General features: G+C 35.3%; 2 protein-coding genes across 2 annotated transcripts; one reads left to right on the forward strand and one right to left on the reverse strand.

The window, feature by feature from the left end:
- Positions 1 to 374: 374 nt before the first annotated feature.
- On the forward strand, positions 375 to 4,153 carry LOC132602986 (GDSL esterase/lipase At3g27950-like). Its single transcript, XM_060315826.1, has 5 exons — positions 375 to 630; positions 1,309 to 1,500; positions 1,599 to 1,780; positions 2,435 to 2,705; positions 3,324 to 4,153. The coding sequence occupies exons 1-5, from the start codon at positions 375 to 377 to the stop codon at positions 3,578 to 3,580; spliced, it is 1,158 nt and encodes a 385-aa protein (XP_060171809.1). The 3' UTR covers positions 3,581 to 4,153.
- A 28-nt stretch (positions 4,154 to 4,181) lies between these two features.
- LOC132602980 (uncharacterized) lies at positions 4,182 to 10,782 on the reverse strand. The gene is made up of 4 exons (XM_060315820.1): positions 8,874 to 10,782; positions 8,343 to 8,642; positions 7,798 to 7,889; positions 4,182 to 5,411 (listed from the first exon to the last, which is right to left on the reverse strand). Exons 1-4 carry the CDS (start codon positions 9,828 to 9,830, stop codon positions 4,541 to 4,543), a joined length of 2,220 nt encoding a protein of 739 aa, XP_060171803.1. The 5' UTR covers positions 9,831 to 10,782; the 3' UTR covers positions 4,182 to 4,540.
- Between the last annotated feature and the right edge of the window lie 12,056 nt (positions 10,783 to 22,838).

The raw sequence follows: 22,838 nt of genomic DNA on the forward strand, positions 1-22,838 counted from the left end.
TGTGTTCTATTTAAGGACATCCATATTAATAATTGACAATTATGCCGACCGCTGCTATTAGGAGTTTACTTTTGGACATTATGTGAAAATTATAAATGTTATACACGTCTGTCAAGAGAGGCAAGAATGGACAGACATTAACACAGATTGAAGAGATGTATATAGTCGGCATCATTTAAAGACAGGCAGAATACATAATTTAATGGTACAAAGAGCCTAGACATTGTATGTATATTCATCATAAGAATCCAAATTGCCTTAGCTTTCATGTAAGTAGTAAGCTTTTGTTAATTAGTTGCTATTCTGTACCACTCAAGTGTTATATAAACTTGAAGGGAAGGAGTTTCTTCCAAAATCCTAAAGCCAAGTGTACAATGGAGGACATGAGGAAATTAGTATTATTGTTATTATTATACTTGGGATTGGTTTTTGGAGAAATTAGTACTAATGATCATGGCAAAAAAGAGAAAAAGTGTAGTTTTCCTGCAATATATAATTTCGGTGACTCGAATTCAGACACTGGTGGAAAATCAGCAGCATTCAAAGAGATGCCCCCGCCCAATGGTCAGACTTTTTTCGGCAGGCCCGTTGGGAGAGTGTGCGATGGTCGTCTCATCATAGACCTCATAGGTACTAACCCCCCCCCCCCCCCCCCCCCCCCATTTAGCTTCTACAGTTTGATAGTTTAATTCACCTAAGAAAAGGAGCTTTGGTGCAACGATAAAAGTTGTCGTCATTTAATCAGAAGGTCACAAATTCAAGTATTGAAACAACCTCTTGCAAATCCAAGTGGTACAGCTTTTTGCAGGACCCCACAGAGAGAGAATAGTGTGGGTTACCCATTATTTTTACGATCACTAAAAAAATTACATAATTAGATCGCTTAAAATATGTTATGCTATCAGTCCACCTAAGAAAGGGACCTTGGCGCAAATAAAAGTTGCCGCCTGGAAGGTCATAGGTTCAAGTCGCTGAAACAGCCTCTTGCATAATCACAAGGTAAGACAACGTAGATTCGATGTGGTATGGATCTTTCTCAAACCTCGCGCATAGCGAGAGATTAGTGCATCAGATGTCCTTTTTAATAATTAGTAAGGTATTTACATAATTAGGTCACTTGAAAAGCTAGTAAGTGATAAGTTTTAACCTGTTACAACAAATTAAAGTACAATAATAGTGTAAGAATCAAATCTTTACACTGTCCATACACATATTATTGCTGGAATCCAAAGAACATACAATAGTAGTTATATCTTGAATGGACTCATAACAAGAGAATTCGTGGTTGGTTATTTTTCTGGTGTGCAGCGGACAGGTTGGAGTTGCAGTACTTGAGTGCCTACTTAGACTCGATCAGTGCAGATTTTAGGAATGGTGCAAATTTTGCAACGGCAGGCTCATCTATACTCCCTGGTGGTTACAGTCCTTTTTACCTTGGTCTTCAGATTTCTCAATTTCTACAATTCAAGAAACGTACTATTTTTCTTAGTGATTTACGAAGTGAGTTGCCATAATTTCCTTTTTCTTTACGTCTCCCATCCAAATTACTTAGAATGAGTGTATATATCAATATATCATTGATATTATTATTCATGCAGTTTCAAACTCAAAGTGGTCTTCCTACAAAGTCAACATTCCAAAGCCAGAAGATTTCTCAAAGGCACTTTACACATTTGACATTGGACAAAACGACCTTTCCTATGGTTTTCAACATACCCGTGAAGCACAAGTCAGAGCATCCATTCCACACATCTTAGACAACTTTACTCAAGCCATTCATGTATGTTCTTTTTTCTTCTGGAAATTTCTTACAATCGCATCAATAATGCAGCCTCTGGAACTGGAGGAGGAGTTAGGATTTTAAGTTTAAGGCTCTGGATTATAAAAAGAACAGTTTATTGGGTTCTGAGTAAAATATAGTAAGTAGATTTATAAACAGATATATTGGGTCTAGACCAAAGTTAATGAATTCTGCCGGTTTCATAAATAGAACTGTAGCTCCGCCGTGTCTGGAACTGGAAGTTTACCCCATCGAAAAAGGAGAGCCCCTCCTATAGCGGGACGACTCTCCCTCCTAAATCAAAGGTAATCATTTTGTAACAGCTAATCTCACTAGTGATATTATCAGTTTTAGCCTACCGCCCCTCTACATCTTTAAAATGCGTCATTAGAGCCTAAGGCTTGCTTTTGTATAAACCTAACATCTTTTTGCGTTTAATCTAAGTGGGGTTAGCCTTAGATATTACACATTTGGGAGACACAGTTTTTTTACTAATGGTTCTTTGATGATGATATGAACAAAGCTTAAGTGAGCAGTGATTATTCATATACCCGACGTCAACTTGTTTGAGACTGAAGTATAGTTGTTATTGTTGACTGTTGGGTTCTCTTTTTTTTTTTTTTCTTTTTTTCTCATATCTTATGATTTGTGCAGCAACTTTACAATGAAGGGGCTCTGAATTTCTGGATCCACAATACTGGTCCCATTGGATGTTTGCCCTATAGTGTGATAGATTACCCATTGAAGCCTCAGGGCTTAGATGCCATTGGGTGCATAGAGAACCAAAACAAGGTGGCTCGTGAGTTCAACAAGCAACTCAAGGACCGGATATCACACTTAAGAGCAGAGCTCCCTCATGCTGCATTTACTTATGTTGATATTTATTCAGCTAAGTATCAATTAATTAGCTCTGCCAAGAAAGAAGGTACTAATTACTTATGTTTTTCTATTACTTTGTTAATAAACTCTGCTACTCTTGAATGGTTCAAAAAAGAACCAAACATAACCTATGTTAATTTCTTCCTAGAAGTGGCAACGTAGGAGCAGCCCGTCCTTTACGCGAGCATTAGTGACTAAGTGCACGAATGAACTCCTGACCTCTAGATCATGCGGGACAACTTTATTGTTGCTCCAAGGCTCTCTTTCAAGTAAAAAGGATTGGAAGTTGCACATACTACTAACACAGGCAAATTTCTTTTTACACTATCAATGATTTAACCTAATATACTAATTAGTAACCATTTTTTATCAGGTTACCAATTATCAATACTTATCATAGAGATTTACCTTCATGAGTAAGCTGATTGTATAATCAAAGGCGAAACCAAGATTTTAACTTTATGGGTTCTGGATTTAGAACGACGACTTCAAGTGTTAATAATTGGGTTCTACAGTTAATATTTGTATATATTTAATGATTTTTAACACAAATATACTATTTGAGCAAAAGCTATTGGGTTCAGCCGAACCCGTATCCATAACTTCTTCCTCCACCCGTGTATAATATCATTGAATTAAAGTAGATATTTTGATGGGCAAACAGGTTTTGGAGACCCATTGAAATTCTGCTGTGGATGGTACAACAATGGCACTGAAGTTGCATGTGGGCAGACAGCTACAGTAAATGGCACAGAACATGGGAAAGCAAGTAGTGATCCCACAAAGTACATTAGCTGGGATGGGATACACTACACAGATGCTGCAAATGTCTGGTTAGCCAAGTCCATTCTCAGTGGCTCTTTCTCAGATCCTCCAGTTCCAATTGAACAATCTTGCAGTCACTCATCCACCAGATTTTAACAAGATGTGGTTTTGTCTGGCCAATCATCCTGCAATTTCCAAGATTATTACTGCCATATGTATAGCTGCATATGCATATATTATATTTGTCTACCACTGAGAAACCATTAGGAACTTCTCAATCGTATCTTCAATGTATGATCACTTTAATATGTTATCTGCTACTCCATTGTCTCATTTGTCATATGGTTGTTAAAAGAAAAATGAGAACATGGAACATGATCTGAAGTTAATCTTTTATTAGTACTACAACAACTATTATGCCTCAATCTCAAGCGTATAAGCTGTAATGAAATTAAACAACTCAACAAGTCAAACACATCATTGCTACTTGCTTAACCAACCCAAGCACACGATACGTTGGGAAATTTTGGCATAATAAGTATATCATAAAACTAAATTTTAAAATAACAAATGTGATACTCCATAAGATTCAAACAGCACCGTCAAGTCTTCCACAAAACCGAGAACTGTTCATCCTATATGGTCCCTTAATCATTTCTAGCCAGATCATGAAAGAAACTTGTGAATGAAAGCTGATTTTCGAAATGCCAACAAGTCCACAGCTTTCTACTTCAGCTGATTCCACACGGATGCAAAATGTTATAATGAACTATAAGGTTAATTTCAGTAACAAGTTCATAGTCACTCGTTCAAGGTAAGGAGAAAGGACATCTTCCCTTTTCCCCAGAACATCACATCAGTATATACTCAAGAATTTAAGCTATTCATAATTTATAAGAAAAGGTTTCCGGGTAAAGAAGAAAGGAAATCTTGAACTTCATGTAACTCCCTGTCTGCACAATATATTTACTAAACTACTCTAACTCAACCAATTTTAGAATCTGTACACATCCTAAAACTTTCAGCTCTTTTAACCACTTAGCGGTTGAAGGGCTATTGGAGCATGCTTCACATATGAAAGGTGAGTTGCTAGTAGTATGCATTATGCAATCAAACTCATTTTCTTGTTTTGGTTTCTATTGTTGGTGACACTTGTGAGCTGCCACCACCACCACCACCAAGAGCTGCTGCAGCAGATTCCACATGAGTGAGAAGATATTCATAGATCTTCTTTCTTATCCTATCGATGGTCTCAGAATCAATTTTGGGACTTTCATCATCCTTGCTAGATCCAATCTCATCTAACCAGTCGTTCACACTCTTCAGCTGGGATAACATGCCGGCTATTTGACCATTATCTGATAAAGCTGAGGCATCCACATCAGCATCCAAGAATCTTTCTACAAATCCCAGGAACCAATCTTGGGACGCCACTCGCAACATCTCAGCTAAGTCAACGGCCTCTTCAAGACCATCTCCTTTGACCCAATCCGCTGGAGGGGGAGATTTGGGCTTCTGATTAGCAGATACCCCATCTGTTAAGCGCCGTTGAGATCCTGACTGAATCTTAGAACTGACTGTCGGGCGGGGTTTGGGTTGAGTTTTTGCAAGTGTATTTTTGGTTGAGTTGTCAAGGACTAGCATAGGTTGATTTAAAGCATTAGTCTTTGAGCTTGGCAAGGGAGCTGAAGGAGCAGTTGGACTTGAAGTTGCTTTTTTACTATACACTGAGAATGATGACAGATTGGTAGCCAATGCAGCATTGACCCATAGAGTTGCTTGTTTCCGTTTTTCTGAAACAGCCTTGAGTGCTTCTTCAGATGGGGTTTCTTCCTGATCTGATTCTGAACCAGCAGCTGAGATGGTCTTGGATAAAGTATCACCAACAAGGTGTACATTCTTCAAACTCGCATGCAGCGCCAAGAATTGCTCAACAGCAGGCTGTGCATTATCTTCCTTTGCCGAGGAGCTCAACTCAGAATATGTGCTGAACAAATGAAATTAAGCATTCAGCAGTTGTTGGTTTGCATAATAAAAGGATAACTTTAGTTAATGCTCTCATGAATTAACAAACTATAGAGCTACCACTGTTTGAAAGTTGAAAATAAACCCTAAACAGAACCATGGTATTTGCATAGAATGGCAAAGTAATCCTTAAACCCACACAATTTGATTTAAATTGCTAATCAGTCAAAAAGATGCAGAGCAAACGGAACAATTCCTTCCTCCAACATGTTTCCCCACACCCAGCTGAAACCTTATCCCTTCCTGGCACTTCCGTTGGATAACCAACGAGCATTATTGGCTGGAAGGGCCCATTGGTTGCTAGCAGGGAGTATTCCTTCCTTTTTGTTAAAGATTAGTAACTTAAAAATGGTATGGTCTGCAATTAGTAGGTGAAAACTGGAATCGGCTGGATTGCATTCTTCCGTCCCTTCTTTTACCTCTTTTCAGTATTTCTGATTGGAAATAAAACCTTCTCAACATGATTATCAGTTGTCACAAAAAGTTCAACATGACTCAGTCAAGAAACCCACAGCAATATTAAGTAATGGTGAATTCCTTCTAATTTTGGAAAACAGACATTTACATTATTGAAAAAAAACATTCAAGGGCATGAAAATCAAAATATATTTATCCCATATCGTCGTTCTTTAAAATCTATTCATGTCAGATTTCAAGCACCCTGATTGAGAAAATGCAATTGCTAGCATGAAACAAGAAATTTATAGATATCAACTCCAGTTTTACAGGACTAACATGTAAAATAGAAATTGTAGACACAAAGATCAAACCAGAAAATATTACTGAAAATTGCAAGGCAAAAGTTCTTAGGGAGGTCTCTTTTCTCATTCAATAACAAGAAAATTTCGTTATATTTGGAGTATAAATCCAGCGAGACACATTTCAAAGGGCTGTCTACCCCTGCACCCATTTCACCATTAATAAGGAGTAAAAGGAAATTCTCACTTTTGGCAATTGCCACCAAATACAAGGAAATTAATTTTTTTACAGGATTCAAGCATGCGTTCAAATGTGACGAAGGTGGCGAAACCATAATTGTGACATCTTAACCATCAGAGTATCCCACCTGAAGTACTATCCAACTTCATAGAAGGGAAAATAAAATTCTATTTGAACTGACTCTGAAATACATGGGCAAGGGCAGAAAAGTTCATGTCTCAGGAAGTCATTATTAACACCTTTTGAAGGAAGAATTAACCGATCAATATGATCAAACCAGATCTCACAGATGAGCCATTAGAAAACTATACCATTTTCGTCAAAATCTACCACGAATAAGTATGGATTTTGATGTCATGATAAGGCGATCTTCCCCCTATTTTCTTGATCGGGCAATTATTTTTTCCTTATTCTTAAGCTGAAGTACTGAAAAGTGAAGGAAACATCGGAACATTGACTTCTTTTTTTCAATAGGTAACAGGACTACTGAGACTAAAACAGCAAGTATAAAAGAATCAGTTCTAAGGCAGGATTTCATTGGCTTAACCTAATCAATCCTCCTAACATTTTCAATAGAACATACAGAGTATTAATACAGTCTGGCTCATCCAGTTGCATGCCAACTGTCCTGCTTAGAGTCAAAATCCTAAACTGGAGGACCAAAATCACGCATATGAACTGAAGCTATAACCTATACCCAATGAGTAGGTTGCTGAATAGATGAAAATAAGCTAGTTGAGGAATTTACAGTTGAAGTCGTCGAACCATAAATAGACACCCGATAGTCCCTTTTGGAAACTAGTCTCTCACCCCTATGATATGTGACAAGATTGTTCATTCTTTGTATTTTAGGCAAGAACTACAAAATGAGAAATTGACAGTGAACTGTTCTTACCCGAAAGAGGGTATATTCAGGTAAGGCTGTTAATCTTAAAAATTCTGTTGTCCAGTTTACCTCCCACAAACAATATCGGAACAGGCAACTAAAAACAGCAACACGATAATAAGATTATCAAGTTTAATGCACATAATCCCATTCAATGCTACACCATAATTGCATATCCATATCATATGACAGTGTCAGGCTCAAGATTCTTTCAGTTACTCATTGTATAGTCATTTCAGACAGGGTAATGTACAAAATTGTAAACTTATCCAACATCAAGGAAGTAACCCCCTATCACTTTTTTTCTGTTCAGAAAAAGATTTATCCCTTTCTCCCCACAACACCAATAAATATTACCTTATCAATACACACACACACACAGAGGCCTAGCTCAAGGGTCTTAACTTGAAGTGGATTACAGCACTTAAAATTCACCTTTTACTATGCCACTAAAAAAAAAAAAGGAAATACCTTAAATTCCTGCTTACCAAAAAAAAAAAAGGGAAAAAAGAAGCAGGAATACCTTAGACATCTGAGTAAGCTTTCAGTAGCCGAAGCCACCTGCATAGCCTCAATGGCTGCTATCTGTGCAGCATCTCTGTGCCTCATGACTTCCTATAACATGAAATAATATTTTTCCGAGATTAAATAAATACTCTGATCTCCGATAATGCACTTTTTTATTTATTTTGATAAAGGTAACAGTCCGATGATGCACTTTAATGATCCAATAAGAAAAGATGTCATGAGCAAATACATCGGCCGCACCTGCCTACTCAAAATAAAAAACTTTTAAACTACAGGACCATCAGGTGACTAGAAAAAGTGGGAAAATGGAAATGCCTTTCAGAAATATGTGACTAAAGTCACTAAACAGTACAGATACTATGCAAACTTAACTCTGAAACCATAGCATATAAACGTGATAGAAATTGCATTATCATGGTTAGAACTGTCTTTAATGCTAATGGTTGTAGATGCAATATACACGAATAACGCTTTAGGACAAAATGGAGAAGCCACCAAGCTGTAAAGAATGCAAGCACTTCAGAGTTCAGACTGTCATACCTTTCCAATCTTTGCAAGAGAGGATGGGAGTGAAGACCAGGCAACATTTCCATCTGCTAAAATTCTATTACTAACAGCAACTTTGACCAAGTCTTGTAAGCCATTATTGGCCTCCCCGGGTAGCTTTTTTCCCTTGGATGTTTTCTGCTTACTTGATTTATCAGCATCAACAGGCTCTCCGTTTGTGGAAGTCTTCTTTAGCGATGTATGAGCCTTAATTTCCTCTTTGGATGATTTTGCAAGTATTCCCCGGTTATCTTCTTTACTTGTCAATTTTTCACTGATTGATTTTCTTGGAACCTGCACCATCAAAACATTCAGATAAAGAGTACCAAAATCTATTAAAGGCAACAGAGTCAAATAGTTAGATGACAATTTAATTGATCAAATTTCACTTCAAATTGTTACAAGTCAACCATAGCCTATGCCTTGAAGCATAAAAGGAAAAGTGGATATATGTTTTATTCAGTTTAACCCAATACCGAAACCATCAGAGACTTTTTATAGCAAGGCAGAGAACAAAATACTTACAGACGTGCTCCTCGGTTCAGGCTTCAAATCATGCTTGCTGACCCTCAATCTGGGACTCTCTCTACTCTTCAAATCCATATTCCCTTCCCAGCTTTTCCTCAAGGCTTTAGGCTCCAATTCAAGCCCTTGAAGATAATTCTTCAACGGATTCCCACCCATCACTCTTTTCGGTGTTGGACTCGCCCCTCGAATAGAACTTGACTTCTCCAATCCAGGTTTAGTTGTTGCTTTCTCCAATCGATCCAAGCCCTTAACCTTTGCTTGTTGCTTAACCCCATTCGAAAACTTCTCAAAAGACGTTGGTAATGAATAACAACTTGTAGGCGAAGTCGGTATTGATCTTGAGCTACCAGAAGATTTCACTCTCGTTATGGAATCCTTCTTTTCAGATACATTTAATGCTAACTTCGACAGGTGAGACTTCGACCAAGTCAAAATAGGCTTCTTCTTTTCCACTTTTTCCTCTTTGGTACCACTAGTATTTGATCTAGAAACTGCAGCTTTACTGTCTTTCACCCCACCATGACTATTGCCTAATGCTTTTGAGGGTGACCTAGTTTTATCTCCATTGTTATTGAGGAACCCTAAAGAATGAGTTGCTACTATATCTTCAGGAGTACCAACACAAGGGTGTCGACCGGGGACCGGCCTAACCCCTCTAAGGATAGGCACAGGTGAGGCAGCTTCAAGCCTTTCAACATGAATAAACTGACCTAATTGAATCTTATCACTTAAAATAAGATCATCATGTTCATCAGGCAAAGATACATAAGTGGCATGAGAAGAATCTGATACCTTTAGGTAAAAACCTTGGTTTGGAAAAAGCTCACCACCTGCTAATGCTGGCACAATGCTAACCACTTGTAATAAAGATGACCTGTGCTCACCAGCAACTTTCACATCTGTGTTCATATGCTGAAGAAGCTTCAATAAAACACCAGGTACTAAAGTAGCCATACCCCAAATCTTCAATAAGCATTACCAGGTAAAAAACACCAAATTCAAGAACTTCAAGATTTCACAAAGGAAATCTAGCAAAAGGGCTTTCTTTCTTTCTCCCAATTTACAGATTAAGAAGAAAAATTACAGCTAACAACTTTCACACCCACATATATGAAGTTGGTTCTTCAAGAAGGGTTCAATCACACAAGTAAAACAGAAAGGAAAAAACCAACTCAAACAGATCAAAAATCAAATCTTTGCTACCAAGAATAGTTAATAAAATGAAGGGAATATGGTCAATGTAACCCTATTGAGATTTACTACCAAAAGTACAGTTCTTTAATGGGTTAATCCAACAAAGAATCCAACTTTCAGTGATTCAAGAACTTGGTACCATTAATGGTCAAGAGAAAGAGTGTATGAAAGCGAGAATGCCAAAAATGAATCAAGAAAAAGAAGGGTAAACTAAAATGGGGTTTGGCGTTTATACATTTAAGAGCCAAAATCTATATAAAAGAAAGTGATAAAATAGTACTACTCCATATAAATTATTTGCAAAACAGTATAAATATATGCTGTAAAATGTATTCACGTAATGAAAGAGTACAACTGAGGAAAAGGGTTATTAGCATTGATTGCTCAGTACAATTTGTAGAAAGCAGTTATATGGAGTAAAAAGGCAACTTTTTGAAGGGCAATTAATATGATTACAACCACTTGGCGTAGCAGATGAGACTCCTTCTCTCTCAATCAGAAGATTCGAGCTCTAGTATAATAAACTTGTGTTTCCCCTCAAATGGGTCCTACACGTTGCAAATCCTCATAGATGAACTCTAATACGAATATCGAACACCGGATAAAAAAAAATATGATTAGTTAAGTGTGAAAGATAAGGAGAGAGAAAATGAGAAAACTTGAGAAGTGTCCAAATTAAAAGTTGCTTCTGAATCTGAACTAAGAGGTCCTCAAAATGGGCAGAGAAGATTGTTTTTTTGTAGAGTAATATAAGGGGGAAGTGAACAAAATTGATGCCAGATATGAAGAAATTATCATTCGTCACATGATTGATACATTTCAACTATTGAATATGGTCCTGTAACAGTTGCTGACACCAATTTCATAAAAAAGTACAAAATATGTAGAAGCCAGCATTTTATAAGTTTTATCCAATAATAATGCCTTCTTTTTTCTTTTTTTTACTTGCAAAGAATAATGCTTTCTGTTGGGATAGGTTTGTTTTCCAGAGAATACGACAGGCCTAAGAATTGGGAGCTAATGGGAATCTAACAAGAAGAACATCCTTTTTAAAATTTATTTACTCAAATTTACCAGATGGAAAATTCGAAAATAAGAAGCTTATAGTTAACTTAATAATTTGTTTTGTTTTTTCTTTCTATTTTTCTCTGGACAGAATAGAAAAGGCAAAGAGTTCCCTTTGGCGATACGATTACGACCACACTGCACTATCTTGTGATTTCACTATCAAGCACAACATCAGTCCAATAGCTAATAGTTTTAAATTTTATCGTTATAAATTATAATCTTGGCTATATATATTCGGGTATTTTTTTTAAATAACTTACAAGCAGGCGTTTGAATCTAAAGTATAATCTAGCGGTCAGTAAAATCGTAACAAAAATTACAAAAGATTAGAGTTTGCATTACGATATGCATGGCGTAATTTGAATGGCTTTTTCTCTTTTAACTATTGCTTTCAAAGATCTTACTCTCTGTTTATACTTAATCAATGTATGAATTTTAATTAATACGATATTAATCATTGAGTGAGTTTATTTTTTAGGCAGCTGTGAATGCTAATCATTCATATCCCAATCATTAAGTGCATTTTTTAATAATCACTTAATAAGTCTAAATAGATCTAAATGATTGAGATTTATAATAGAGTCTTAATATCATTATATGTTACCAATTTGAATTTTTTATAAAGATGACATTTCACTACTACTCAATTTATTTTCATTGCTAATCGTCGCCAACCACCATCACCATAATCAGCTATCACTACTATTAGTTACAATTTACTGTCGTCACAGTCAACCACAATTACTAAAACAGTCATCAATTACTATGGCAATCACCATCATTAGCCACCACTATATATCACCTATTATATATTATGCGTATCGTTATCAGCTATCTGTCACTATCATCCAACAAAATCATCAACTGCCACCACCATTAATCCCTATTGTCAGCTATCATCACCACTAGGTATTACGTATCCACAACCACCACCAAACCAGTCGGTTCCCACAACCATCGTTTGACATCGCTGCCACCGACCACCATATAATTTTTTTAAAAAAAATCTTTTATTGATATAGTATGAGTTTTAATTAGTATTTTATATGAATTTTATATTTGTTAATTTTTAAATAAAAAAAAACTAGTTTTATATATCTAAACTTTGAAATACGAACAATCTTAATCATTTATTATTTTGATCTTAATACAACATCTTGCATATATTCAGATGTATTTCAAATTTAAACGTTTAAATGTGAATACATATTTGAATATCGTCTTAAAATGAAATGAAGCCTTAGTATCGATAGTCAATATTACTCAACGCGGTAACAGAATGTGCGAGTAAATTTACTCCATAGTTGCATTAGTGGTAAAATACCGTACCCATAAAATAGTCAAAAATATACGCACGTAAGTATATCCAGACATCACTTTCATTTAAGAAAGAAAGAAGAAAATTGTTACAAACAGATGTTTCATGCATTTTTTAAAATTATATTGTGTAGGTCATAGAGCATTGTGTGATTGTATGCAAATGGGTGCATGTGCTATGGTTAAGGTATTGTCGGTTTATAGAACTGTTTCAGTAGTTGGAGATTCTTTGCAAGTATATGAAGCACTGGCCTTAGTTGGCTTCTACGTGGACCCTCTCTCTTCTATAATTTTTTTCAAAAATTCCGAATTATTATCTATCTCTAATTCATTTCCTTTTTGTTTGTTTACTTTTCATGCTGAAAATAAACTTAAGAATAGCATTAATATCCTTACTCTCCTAGTCTTAAATTGTTGTTTTGTTTAAGTGTCCACTTCTCGAAACTGCAATGCAAAGTAAAATAGAAATATCTTTATGTTTTTCTTGAGTTAAAACATAGTAGATACTAAGTAATATATTAGTGAGTACATCAAAGATTACACCAAGTCACACTCTTGTTTTTTTTTTTAAATATAAGAAATTACTAAAATATTTGACATTTTTAAAAACTTTGGGTTGAGTGTACGCCTGCAAATGGTGGGGGAGAGGAAGATGGAAAAGGGCAGATATTTTAGTCCTTTTAGCAGGAAATTTTGTACCCACGTTCTGCAAGTTGGAGCGACAAAAATGAATAATAATTTAATGAATTTAATTATATACTTTGTTAGTGTAAGAATTTTAGTTTTACAGTACAATTTTTAATTGTTGTAATAGGTATTTCGTGTTATTTTCAAGATTAGAATTCTCATCTCAAGGAAATTTATCAGTAGATATCATTGGAGTAATTTGATAGTATAAAAAAATTATTTCTATTGATGATGTAAAGGGCAAAATTCGTGGACACCAAGTGGACTTATCAAAAGATGATACATGGTGATGGTGACAGGTTAGATTTGAGTCAGTAAGCGAGGGGCTTCGGGAAAACATAGACAATTCGGAGAAGTAATTTGATAACCGCGACCGAAGACAGAAACTATAAAGGACCCGGAACAGCATGTCAACTCACCGGTCAAACATCATTCAATGCACAATCGTTATAAGAAATCCCAAGTCTTCCTTGAGTCTTCAACGTGCATTAATAAGCCACACCCCTTAATTACCTTTTATTGTAGCATTAATATTGATAATTAAGAAGGCATGATTTGTGGATCATGCATCATAACTCTAGTATAAATAGAGGTTCTCATTCCATTATAAGATATCTAAAATCTAATAGAGAACAAATACTCTTGAAGCAATTTCTTATTCTTGGCCCTGATTGTTCTTGAGAAGGCTTTGACGAATAGCTTGCCCGGATACTCTAGCTCATCATTTCGTCAAGGCTCAGACTATTTACTTCAATTATTATTTTGTTTTATTTCAATAATCTTGCTTGTTAGTACTAATTTATCTCATATTTTTTATTACATTGATCCACGACGTATACAAATTCAACTGTACTAATTGACGAGTAAACAGATGATGCATATAACTTAATCAAATTTAGAGCAAAAGAACTCTGTGTGTGTATGTATAGATTAAAATAAAAAAAATGATCAGTGGAGCATTCAAGTTCATGATTACCAGCGGAAAAAGAAATTAAACTCGAGATCTGTCAATTACTTCCTTGTTCTCTCCGTCGTTTATTGGATTAATTAGGAACTAGCTACTTCACATTAGATAAGATCTGAATAAAAAATGTTGGATTTGAGATATCCAAACAAACAGATATTACTTAATTAAAAATTTCACAAGTCACTCTCATTAATCAAGTAGATTTTTTTTTTTTTTTTTTTTTTCAAAAAAGCCCTCATGCCTTCGAGGGGCTATAAATCAAATGCTAAAGTTCATATATTTTGTACTTCTTGAATGGCATGGGCAATATTTCTCTACAAGTCTACCCTAATTCTTTAACCATGTGTGTGTTAGCTATTCTTCTATACGGTAGGTATATTGCCTGTTACATCAACATAAAGAATGAATTGTAGTAATATTTAATTACGTGCTCGTGGAGAATATGAAAACAAATCAAGATTAGTTGTAGCCTGTAGGATTTACAAGAAATGCTTTTAATTATAACTGTGGTGTTGGGCTAATTTTCGCCCAAAGATACAAAATAATTCTCATCAGTATAAGTATCCGGAACTCTGTCCACCAAAACTTAAGTTGGTATAAAGAAATTAAATCTTCAAACATTTTATTTACATTAAAAAAATTAATTAAATTTTAGTTTCCTATATGTCACCCACTTGTTTTTTTTTTTTTTTTAGCGGTTAAACCATTATCGTAAGTGCACAAAAAATGCCAAATATATATAGCTAGTAAATAAATGGACCAAGTACCACAAACATTGAAGGAGTAGGAGTAAAGCATGCTTCTGTTCAGACTAGGATATCCGAACAAGTTTTAACTACTTTTTGCAAACCAAATATCACTTAATGAATTTAAGTGCATACCATATTCTTTGCTTCTATCTAAAGTAGCTAATTTTAGAGGAACTGAAATGTAGACATATGGATGGGTGGTGACTGGTCTAAGGAGGGAATATTAGGAGAAGGAGAATGTTCTTTTTTTTTTTCAAAAAATAGTTTACTGTTTTCTAAAACTGCTTGAGCAAATTTAAGTGATTCTTATGAAATAAAAATAGTTTAGAGATTTGGTTGCAATAAAAAATAAAAAAAGTGACCATTCGTGAAATTAACGGTGTTCATAGGTCAGCTTTTGGTAAAAACCAAACCGATAGTTTTTCAATTATTAAAACCAAACCAAATGAAATACAATACACATTTATAGGTATGCTAAATTGTTGTCAGTTTGGTTTGTTCTTTCGATTCTTAAGAAATTTACTTGTATTTATTTCTTTCTTTTTTTATTAGAAAAGAATTTTTCTTTCTTTGCCAACTCATAATAATTATAATCCTTTATTACCCTTCTATCATGGTGACTATATATATATATATATATTATTATTATTAATTTTTTGGATTATGGAGAGATTGTTTTGAAATTTATAAGCTTTAATTAGGTGAATAAAGTTTGTAATAAATGCAAAGAGGTCTGGGTAAAAATTTCAGGTTGTTTTTTTATGTAAATTGGTTCGGTTCATGTCGTATTTTTTTTTTATTAAAGAAATTGGCTTAAAGATGTCTATTAAAGACAAAAATAATGGTAAAAATAAAACTTTGATGAAAAAGACCACAGAAGTTTTTTAAATTTATTCACAAAACTTAATATATTGGACACATAATTTGTCGGTTTTGTTTTTTCTTCGGTTTATCTTTAATTAAACCAAATCAAATCATACAAAAGATTATCATTTTCTTTAAATTTAAAACCAATAAAAATAAACCGAAAAGATATCAATTTATTTAATTGATGATTCAGTTTTTCACCAAACCCTAAACACACCTACCTACAGTAACCGTTTGACGAAAGAACAAATTTTATAGTATGTTGATAAAGGAGGACGTGTGTGGCTCTGCAATCTAATTCTTACTTGCTACATGAATTCAGAATGATCACATGCACTCTTTTGACTTTTTCATTGCCGGCAGCTTAATTAAAGGCTGGAAAGAATGTCATATAGGCTGCCTTGTGGCAAAAGTTTTTGCATCACTAATGAAAGCTTTTTACTCTGGGACCATTAGTATGTTGTTTAATGTATTTGAATTTTGTACAAAATGTAAAAGTAGACATTTACTTATAAAACATTTATGATAAGTATATCACATATGGTATGATGGAACTTATTAGTAGAAGAAAATTGAACGACACACTCCTAGCACATCGATGGTACTGTTTTATCCTTTTACAACCATAACATGCTTGATATAATGTCCTAAAGCAGATCTGGAAATTTAAATACTTAACGCAGCTGCTATTTACGGTATACCAAAATAAATAATTTAATTAAAATGAACCAAAAATTAAAATGTACACAATATCACTTAATTAGAGTCGGATGAGCTCTTTTAATGAGTTCAACTTAACCAGTATTTTCGTCTCAAAATCTAATTTATTTGCCATTTATTATTTTTGGCTTTTATCAATTTCTATGCTCATCATTATTGAAAAATTATAAAAGTTACTACAACAAAATATTAAATTTTGAACTCATAATTGTGAATGAATTTAAAGTCGACCAACTTGTAGAGAAATATAGCAGAAGAAAAGTAAATCGGGGAGACCTTCTGCTAGCCCAAGATCGTTAACTAAGATCGGAAGATTCAACTAAAGAAGAGGAAGCTTTGGAAAGGAAGTGTTTACTTGAATTGATTTGAAGTGGGCTATGTTGGGTTAACTTGGCTTGATTATAAATGTTCAAGGCCACCCCTATTTATACTTATCTAGGGATGGTTCTAGATAGAATTATCTAGATATATCTACAAAATATCTAGTTAGCCTTATCTTCTAACACTACTCTAGAATATCTAGATTTTTCTTTAAGATATTTATCAAAGATACTCTACTAGGATATTCTAGAATCATTACTAAATATCTAGGATTTTTTGTAGTTCCAAAAAATCTACTTTATAATTTCACACTCCCCCTTAAAGTGAATTTTTGGAACTAGCCCAAGCTTGTCGCGAAAGAACTCGAATGAAGCTTTAGGAAGTGACTTGGTGAAGATATCAGCAATATTCTCCTGACTTCGCACTTCCAAAGTATTTATTGTTCCATCAAGAACTTTTTCTCTGATGAAATAATGTTCCACCTCAATGTGCTTAGTTCTTGCATGGAATACCGGATTGTTTGCGAGCTTGATGGCACTTTGATTGTCTCCGAAAACAGCAGTTGGCTTTGATATAGACAGATGCAAATCTTCAGCAAGTCTTTGGAGCCATACACATTCTTGAGCAGTAAGAGCTGCTGCTTTATATTCCGCCTCCGTAGAAACTGAGTCTTGCTTCTTGCTGCACCAAGAAACACTTATTCCACCACAAAGAAAAATATAGCCTGATGTTGGTTTTCGATCATCCAGATCACCACCAAAATCGGCGTCAGTATATCCAGTTAATACCAAATCATTCTTCTTTTGGAAGAGTAGGCCCATATTTGATGTTGAGTTGATGTATTTCAGAATCTCTTTGCAGCTTCCAAGTGAGGCTTTCTTGGTGATTGCATAAATCTGCTGACATATCCAACAGAAAAAGCAATATCTGGCCTTGTAATAATCAAATACAAAAGACTTCCAACAAGAGCTTGAAAAGGCTTGGGATCTGCAAGAAGTGAGCCTTCTTCACGCCTTAACCTCGTGCTAGTCTCAAGAGGAGTAGAACACTTTTTGCTTTGTTTTATCCCAAACCTCTCAACAAGCTTCTTGGCATACCCTTCTTGGGTAACAAAGATCCCTTTACTCGTGTTTGTCACCTCTAAGCCAAGAAAATGACGTAGCTCTCCCAACTTCTTGATATCAAATCTTATGGAAAGCTCCTCTTGAAGCCTTGCAACTTCATCATTATTGTTTCCTGTTATTATCATGTCATCTACATATAACAGAACAATAACATGCAAGTCTCCATGTTTCTTAACAAATAAGTTAGGATCTGAATGTGATGCAGCATATCCACAAAAATATAGATATTGTGCAATTTTTCCATACCATGCTCGTGGAGCCTGCTTGAGTCTATAAAGTGCTTTCTTAAGCTTGCAGACATAATCAGGATGTAAGTTAGAGACATACCCGGGTGGTTGATCCATATAGATATCTTTGTCAAGTTTCCCGTATAAGAAGGCATTCTTCACGTTAAGTTGCCATAATTTCCATCCGTACGAGGCTGCCATGGCTAGTACAACCCGAACTGAGATCATCTTAGCCACCGGACTAAAGGTTTCTTCATAGTCTTCACCATACTTTTGAGAAAATCCTCGAGCAACTAGCCTTGCTTTATATCTGTTTATGCTGCCATCTGCTCTTCTTTTAATTTTGTAAACCCATTTGCAAGATATGGGTTGTACATCTTTGGGCTTTGGTACAAGGCTCTAAGTTTGATTTTTTATTAAAGCCTCCATTTCATCATTCATAGCTAGCTCCCACTATTTGACTCCTTTAGCTTCTTCAAAGGAGGAAGGTTCTTCATCGTCAATTGGTCCTACAAAAAAGCAAGAATATGTACTAACAAAATTTTCATCTCTGAAGCGGGCTGGCTTAACAATAGTTCTCCTTGGTCTTTGTGAATCACGTGAATTATCTTCTTGTTGAGCTTCATATTGTTAAGTTCCCGGGCTCCCCCTTTCTCTTAGCTCCTCTGCAACTGTACTATCCGAGGAAACACTTGTGATGGGTAAGTTTGGAACTCCAGGATTCAAGATTTTAGAACTCCCTCCTTCTGAAGCTTCTCTATAATACGAGGAGACTTCATTAAATACGACATCACGAGAAACAATTAAGCGATGAGTTTTCGGGTCCATGTACTTTCAACCCTTTTTCCTTTCGTCATATCCAACAAAGATGCATTTCCTTGCCTTGGCATCCAACTTGCTTCGTTGAGAATCTGGGATATAAACATAACAGATAGAGCCAAAAACTCTTAGGTGTTTGATGCTAGGCTTTTCTCCAAACATTAATTCATAGGGTGACTTCATGTTGTTTGGAGAAAGCGGCATCCTGTTGATCACATATGTTGCACATTTCATACCTTCAGCCCATAAGGCTCTAGGTAATTTTTATGAAGCCAACTTTTACATGTCTCAGTTAAGTTTCGAATCTTTCTTTCTACCACTCCATTTTGTTGTGGTGTATCAGCACAGGTGAGTTCTCTTTTAATACCATGTTGACGACAAAAAGAGAGAAATTCTTCAGAAGTGAACTTACCACCATTATCAGTCCGCAACCGCCTTATTCTAGAACCGAACTCGCCTTCAACCGTTTCTTTGAACTCCATAAACTTGCTGAAAACTTCTGACTTATGCCTCACAAAGTAAACCCAAGTGAATCTAGTAAAATCATCAATGATAATTAACATATAAGAATAGCCGGAGAGTGAAGGAGTTCTTGTTAGCCCCATCAAATCACTGTGAATTAGTTCTAGAGAAGCATTGCATGTTGACAAGGATCTATCAAACGGAAGACGGTGTGCCTTTCCGTATTGACATCCTTCACAAATCTCTCATCCACCAAAGTTGCTTAAGTTTGGTAATCCTTTTACTAGATTGAATTTCACCATAGCTTTTAATTTATCCATGCTAAGATGCCCAAGTCTAGCATGCCACAGATATGTATTATCATTGCTATTCATCTTCTCAATATATGAACTAGAGATAGATAAGACATATAAATCATCAACTCTCTTACTAGTATGAATGATATCTGTCTTTAGTTCTTTGATATTTTAAAGGAACTTCACGTTATGTGGGCCAAATAATAGTTAACTTCCAGCATCTACGACATTTGCAACTGAAAATAGATTTTTCCTCATACCTGGAACATGAAAGACACTGTTCAGAGTGATAGAGTCCTCCTACTTCTCATTGATGACAACAGAGCCATCCTTCGCTACATGATGAACTAACTTATCTGCTGTTACAATGACATGACAACCATTGTATTTTCGAAAGTTGGAAAAGTTAGATTCATCTCCGGTGAGAGGTGCCCACATCCTGAATCCACAATCCAGTCTTTTTCAAAATTGATGGAAGCTATGGCATCTACTGCTCGAGTCTCAGCTACAAAGCACCTTCCCCAGTCTTCTTCTTTTTCAGCAACTTTCTCAGTTTGAGCCATATTACTCTCTTTGACTAGGCAATATCTTTTTATGTGTCCTATTTTGCCGCACCGATAGCATTTGGGAGGCTTCTTACCGTGATTGTTAGAAGACTTTTCCTTCTTTCATGGCGAGCTTGAACCACCTGAGGAGCGAGAGTACAACGTATCTCTTGCTTTTCCTTTAAAATTCCTCTTATCGGCTACAAGAGCATTTCCTTCACCTTCTTTGACAAATACACCAGGCAATTGTTTGGCTAATAGCTCCTGTGACGATAACAAATTCTCAAATTCCTCCAAGGATGATTGTTGAGCCCATCCTTGAATTGATGTAACAAAAGGAATATATGCTGACTTCAAACCACGAATGATAATTCTTCTCATTCGTGCTTCAGAAATAGCCTCGTCCGGATTTAATAGAGATATTTCAGAACATAAGTTTTTAATCTTCAAGAAGTACTCAGCAATAGAAAGATTACCTTGAATGGTGTTGGCCAATTCGTTCTCCAAAATCTGTAGCCGAGCTTCATCCTTCTTGTTGAACAAACGATCAAGGGTCCTCCATATTTCATGAGCTGATTTACACCTTATAATATGATCAAATAAACTGGGAGAGATGGACCTCTTCAGGATGAACTCCGCCTTGGCATTAATCTGCTTCCACTTCTTACGTGCGTCGTTATTTTCCGGTGCATCGGCAGGAGGATTTGTGTTACTCCCATTGACAACTTCCCACAAATCCTCGCCAACAAGGTAGGACTCCAAACAGGTCTTCCATACCTTGTAGTTGGACTGGTTCAATAATTCCATCCCCAGTCCATTAGCACGACCACACACATCCATTTAGAAAAAAACAATTGAATCGACCACTAACCCAATCTTGAAAATATATCCAGAAGCCAACGTATGGCTATGGCTCTGATACTATATAGAGAAATATAGCAGATAAATCGAGGAGACCTTCTGCTCGCCCAAGATCGTTAACTAAGATCGGAAGATTCAACTAAAGAAGAGGAAGCTTTGGAAAGGAAATGTTTACTTGAATTGCTTTGAAGTGAGTTATGTTGGGTTAACTTGGCTTGATTACAAATGTTCAAGGCCACCCCTATTTATACTTGTCTAGGGATGGTTCTAGATAGAATTATCTAGATATATCTACAAAATATCTAGTTAGCCTTATTTTCTAACACTACTCTAGAATATCTAGATTTTTCTTTAAGATATTTATCCAAGATACTCTACTAGGCTATTCTAGAATCATTACTAATTATCTAGGATTTTTTGTAGTTCCAAAAAATCTACTTTATAATTTCACACAACTCAAGTTTAAATTATGAATTAGTCTTTTCAATTAATTAAACATAAGCAAATCATGAAAAAATATATACAAGACACATGTCTTACGTTCTTTACTTGATATAAATAGCTAAGGATTTTTTTATTTTTATTTTTTGGTAGCAGCGGATCCTGCTAGAATTAAGAAGTGTTCGATTGTAATTGAATTCATATATAATAGTCTGGTCGGATATAAATGACCTAGAGATTGAAGATGGCCTAACAAAGATGTAGCGCTACAAAATTGCTGTCTTACATTAAATATTCAATGAATTTGTAAGTAATTACAAAAAATATCCCTTCGTTTAATTAAATGACTAAGGATAAAATCAATTCAAAATGGATAATCACAGACCCCCTTCTAACAACTATAATATCTTATTCAAATCAGAACGTTGATAGTCTGCTCCTGTCAATTGATCAAGTTGTACATTAAGGCCGGAATATTAGTTTATAAATCATTAGTTAGGAGCTGAGACTAGGCTCCTGATTTTATTCCAGAAAGCAATTAACTGTTAACATTTAGTTTTGGTAGATTTCGTCCCTTATAATCACAATTATCAGACATCGTTCGTTGACTAGAGAATATTACGTCATAATCCCGTGAATAAACATAAGAGTAAACTTGAATTCACATCTACTGTATATATATTTCTTAAAATAATCCTCCACATATATAGGTATGGAGGATTTTTTAAAACAGTCTCCCTATCTCCCAAGGTAGGGGCATGATATGCGTACACTTTACCCTCCCCGACTCCACTAAGTGGAATTTCACTGGATATGTTGTTGTATATAGGTATGTGGGGAATGAGATCATCATATCGTTGCAGCGATGTATTCTCATGATTTTTTTTCTTCTAAAATTAAATAATTCGACTAGAATTTTTTCTGTATCCATTCAAAAAATGTCAAAATGAGTAACGATTATTAACATATTACATAGTGCTTGCAAGAATATAGATAAAGGATAAATATAAGCAAATATGGTATTTCATATCCCTTGAGGGGAAAAAAAAGGCAATAACCGCATAATTGGTCCTCTATATTTATTATGAAAATGGTTTAAACTCTGTGCAAAATATAGAAAAGGTAAATTTGAGTCCCTTTATATTATGTGCACTAAATAACTGTTTTAGTTCAACTAATTATGGCGGACCAAAGGATTAGATAACCATTAGCTTAATGCCGACCGGTGGAGTTGATGACTCGTAACCTAATGATATTTTACCTGCTCTAAAAGATGTTTTAACCCATAATTATTTTT

The sequence above is a fragment of the Lycium barbarum genome, chromosome 1 (assembly GCF_019175385.1).
Source record: "Lycium barbarum isolate Lr01 chromosome 1, ASM1917538v2, whole genome shotgun sequence".
NCBI lineage: Eukaryota > Viridiplantae > Streptophyta > Magnoliopsida > Solanales > Solanaceae > Lycium > Lycium barbarum.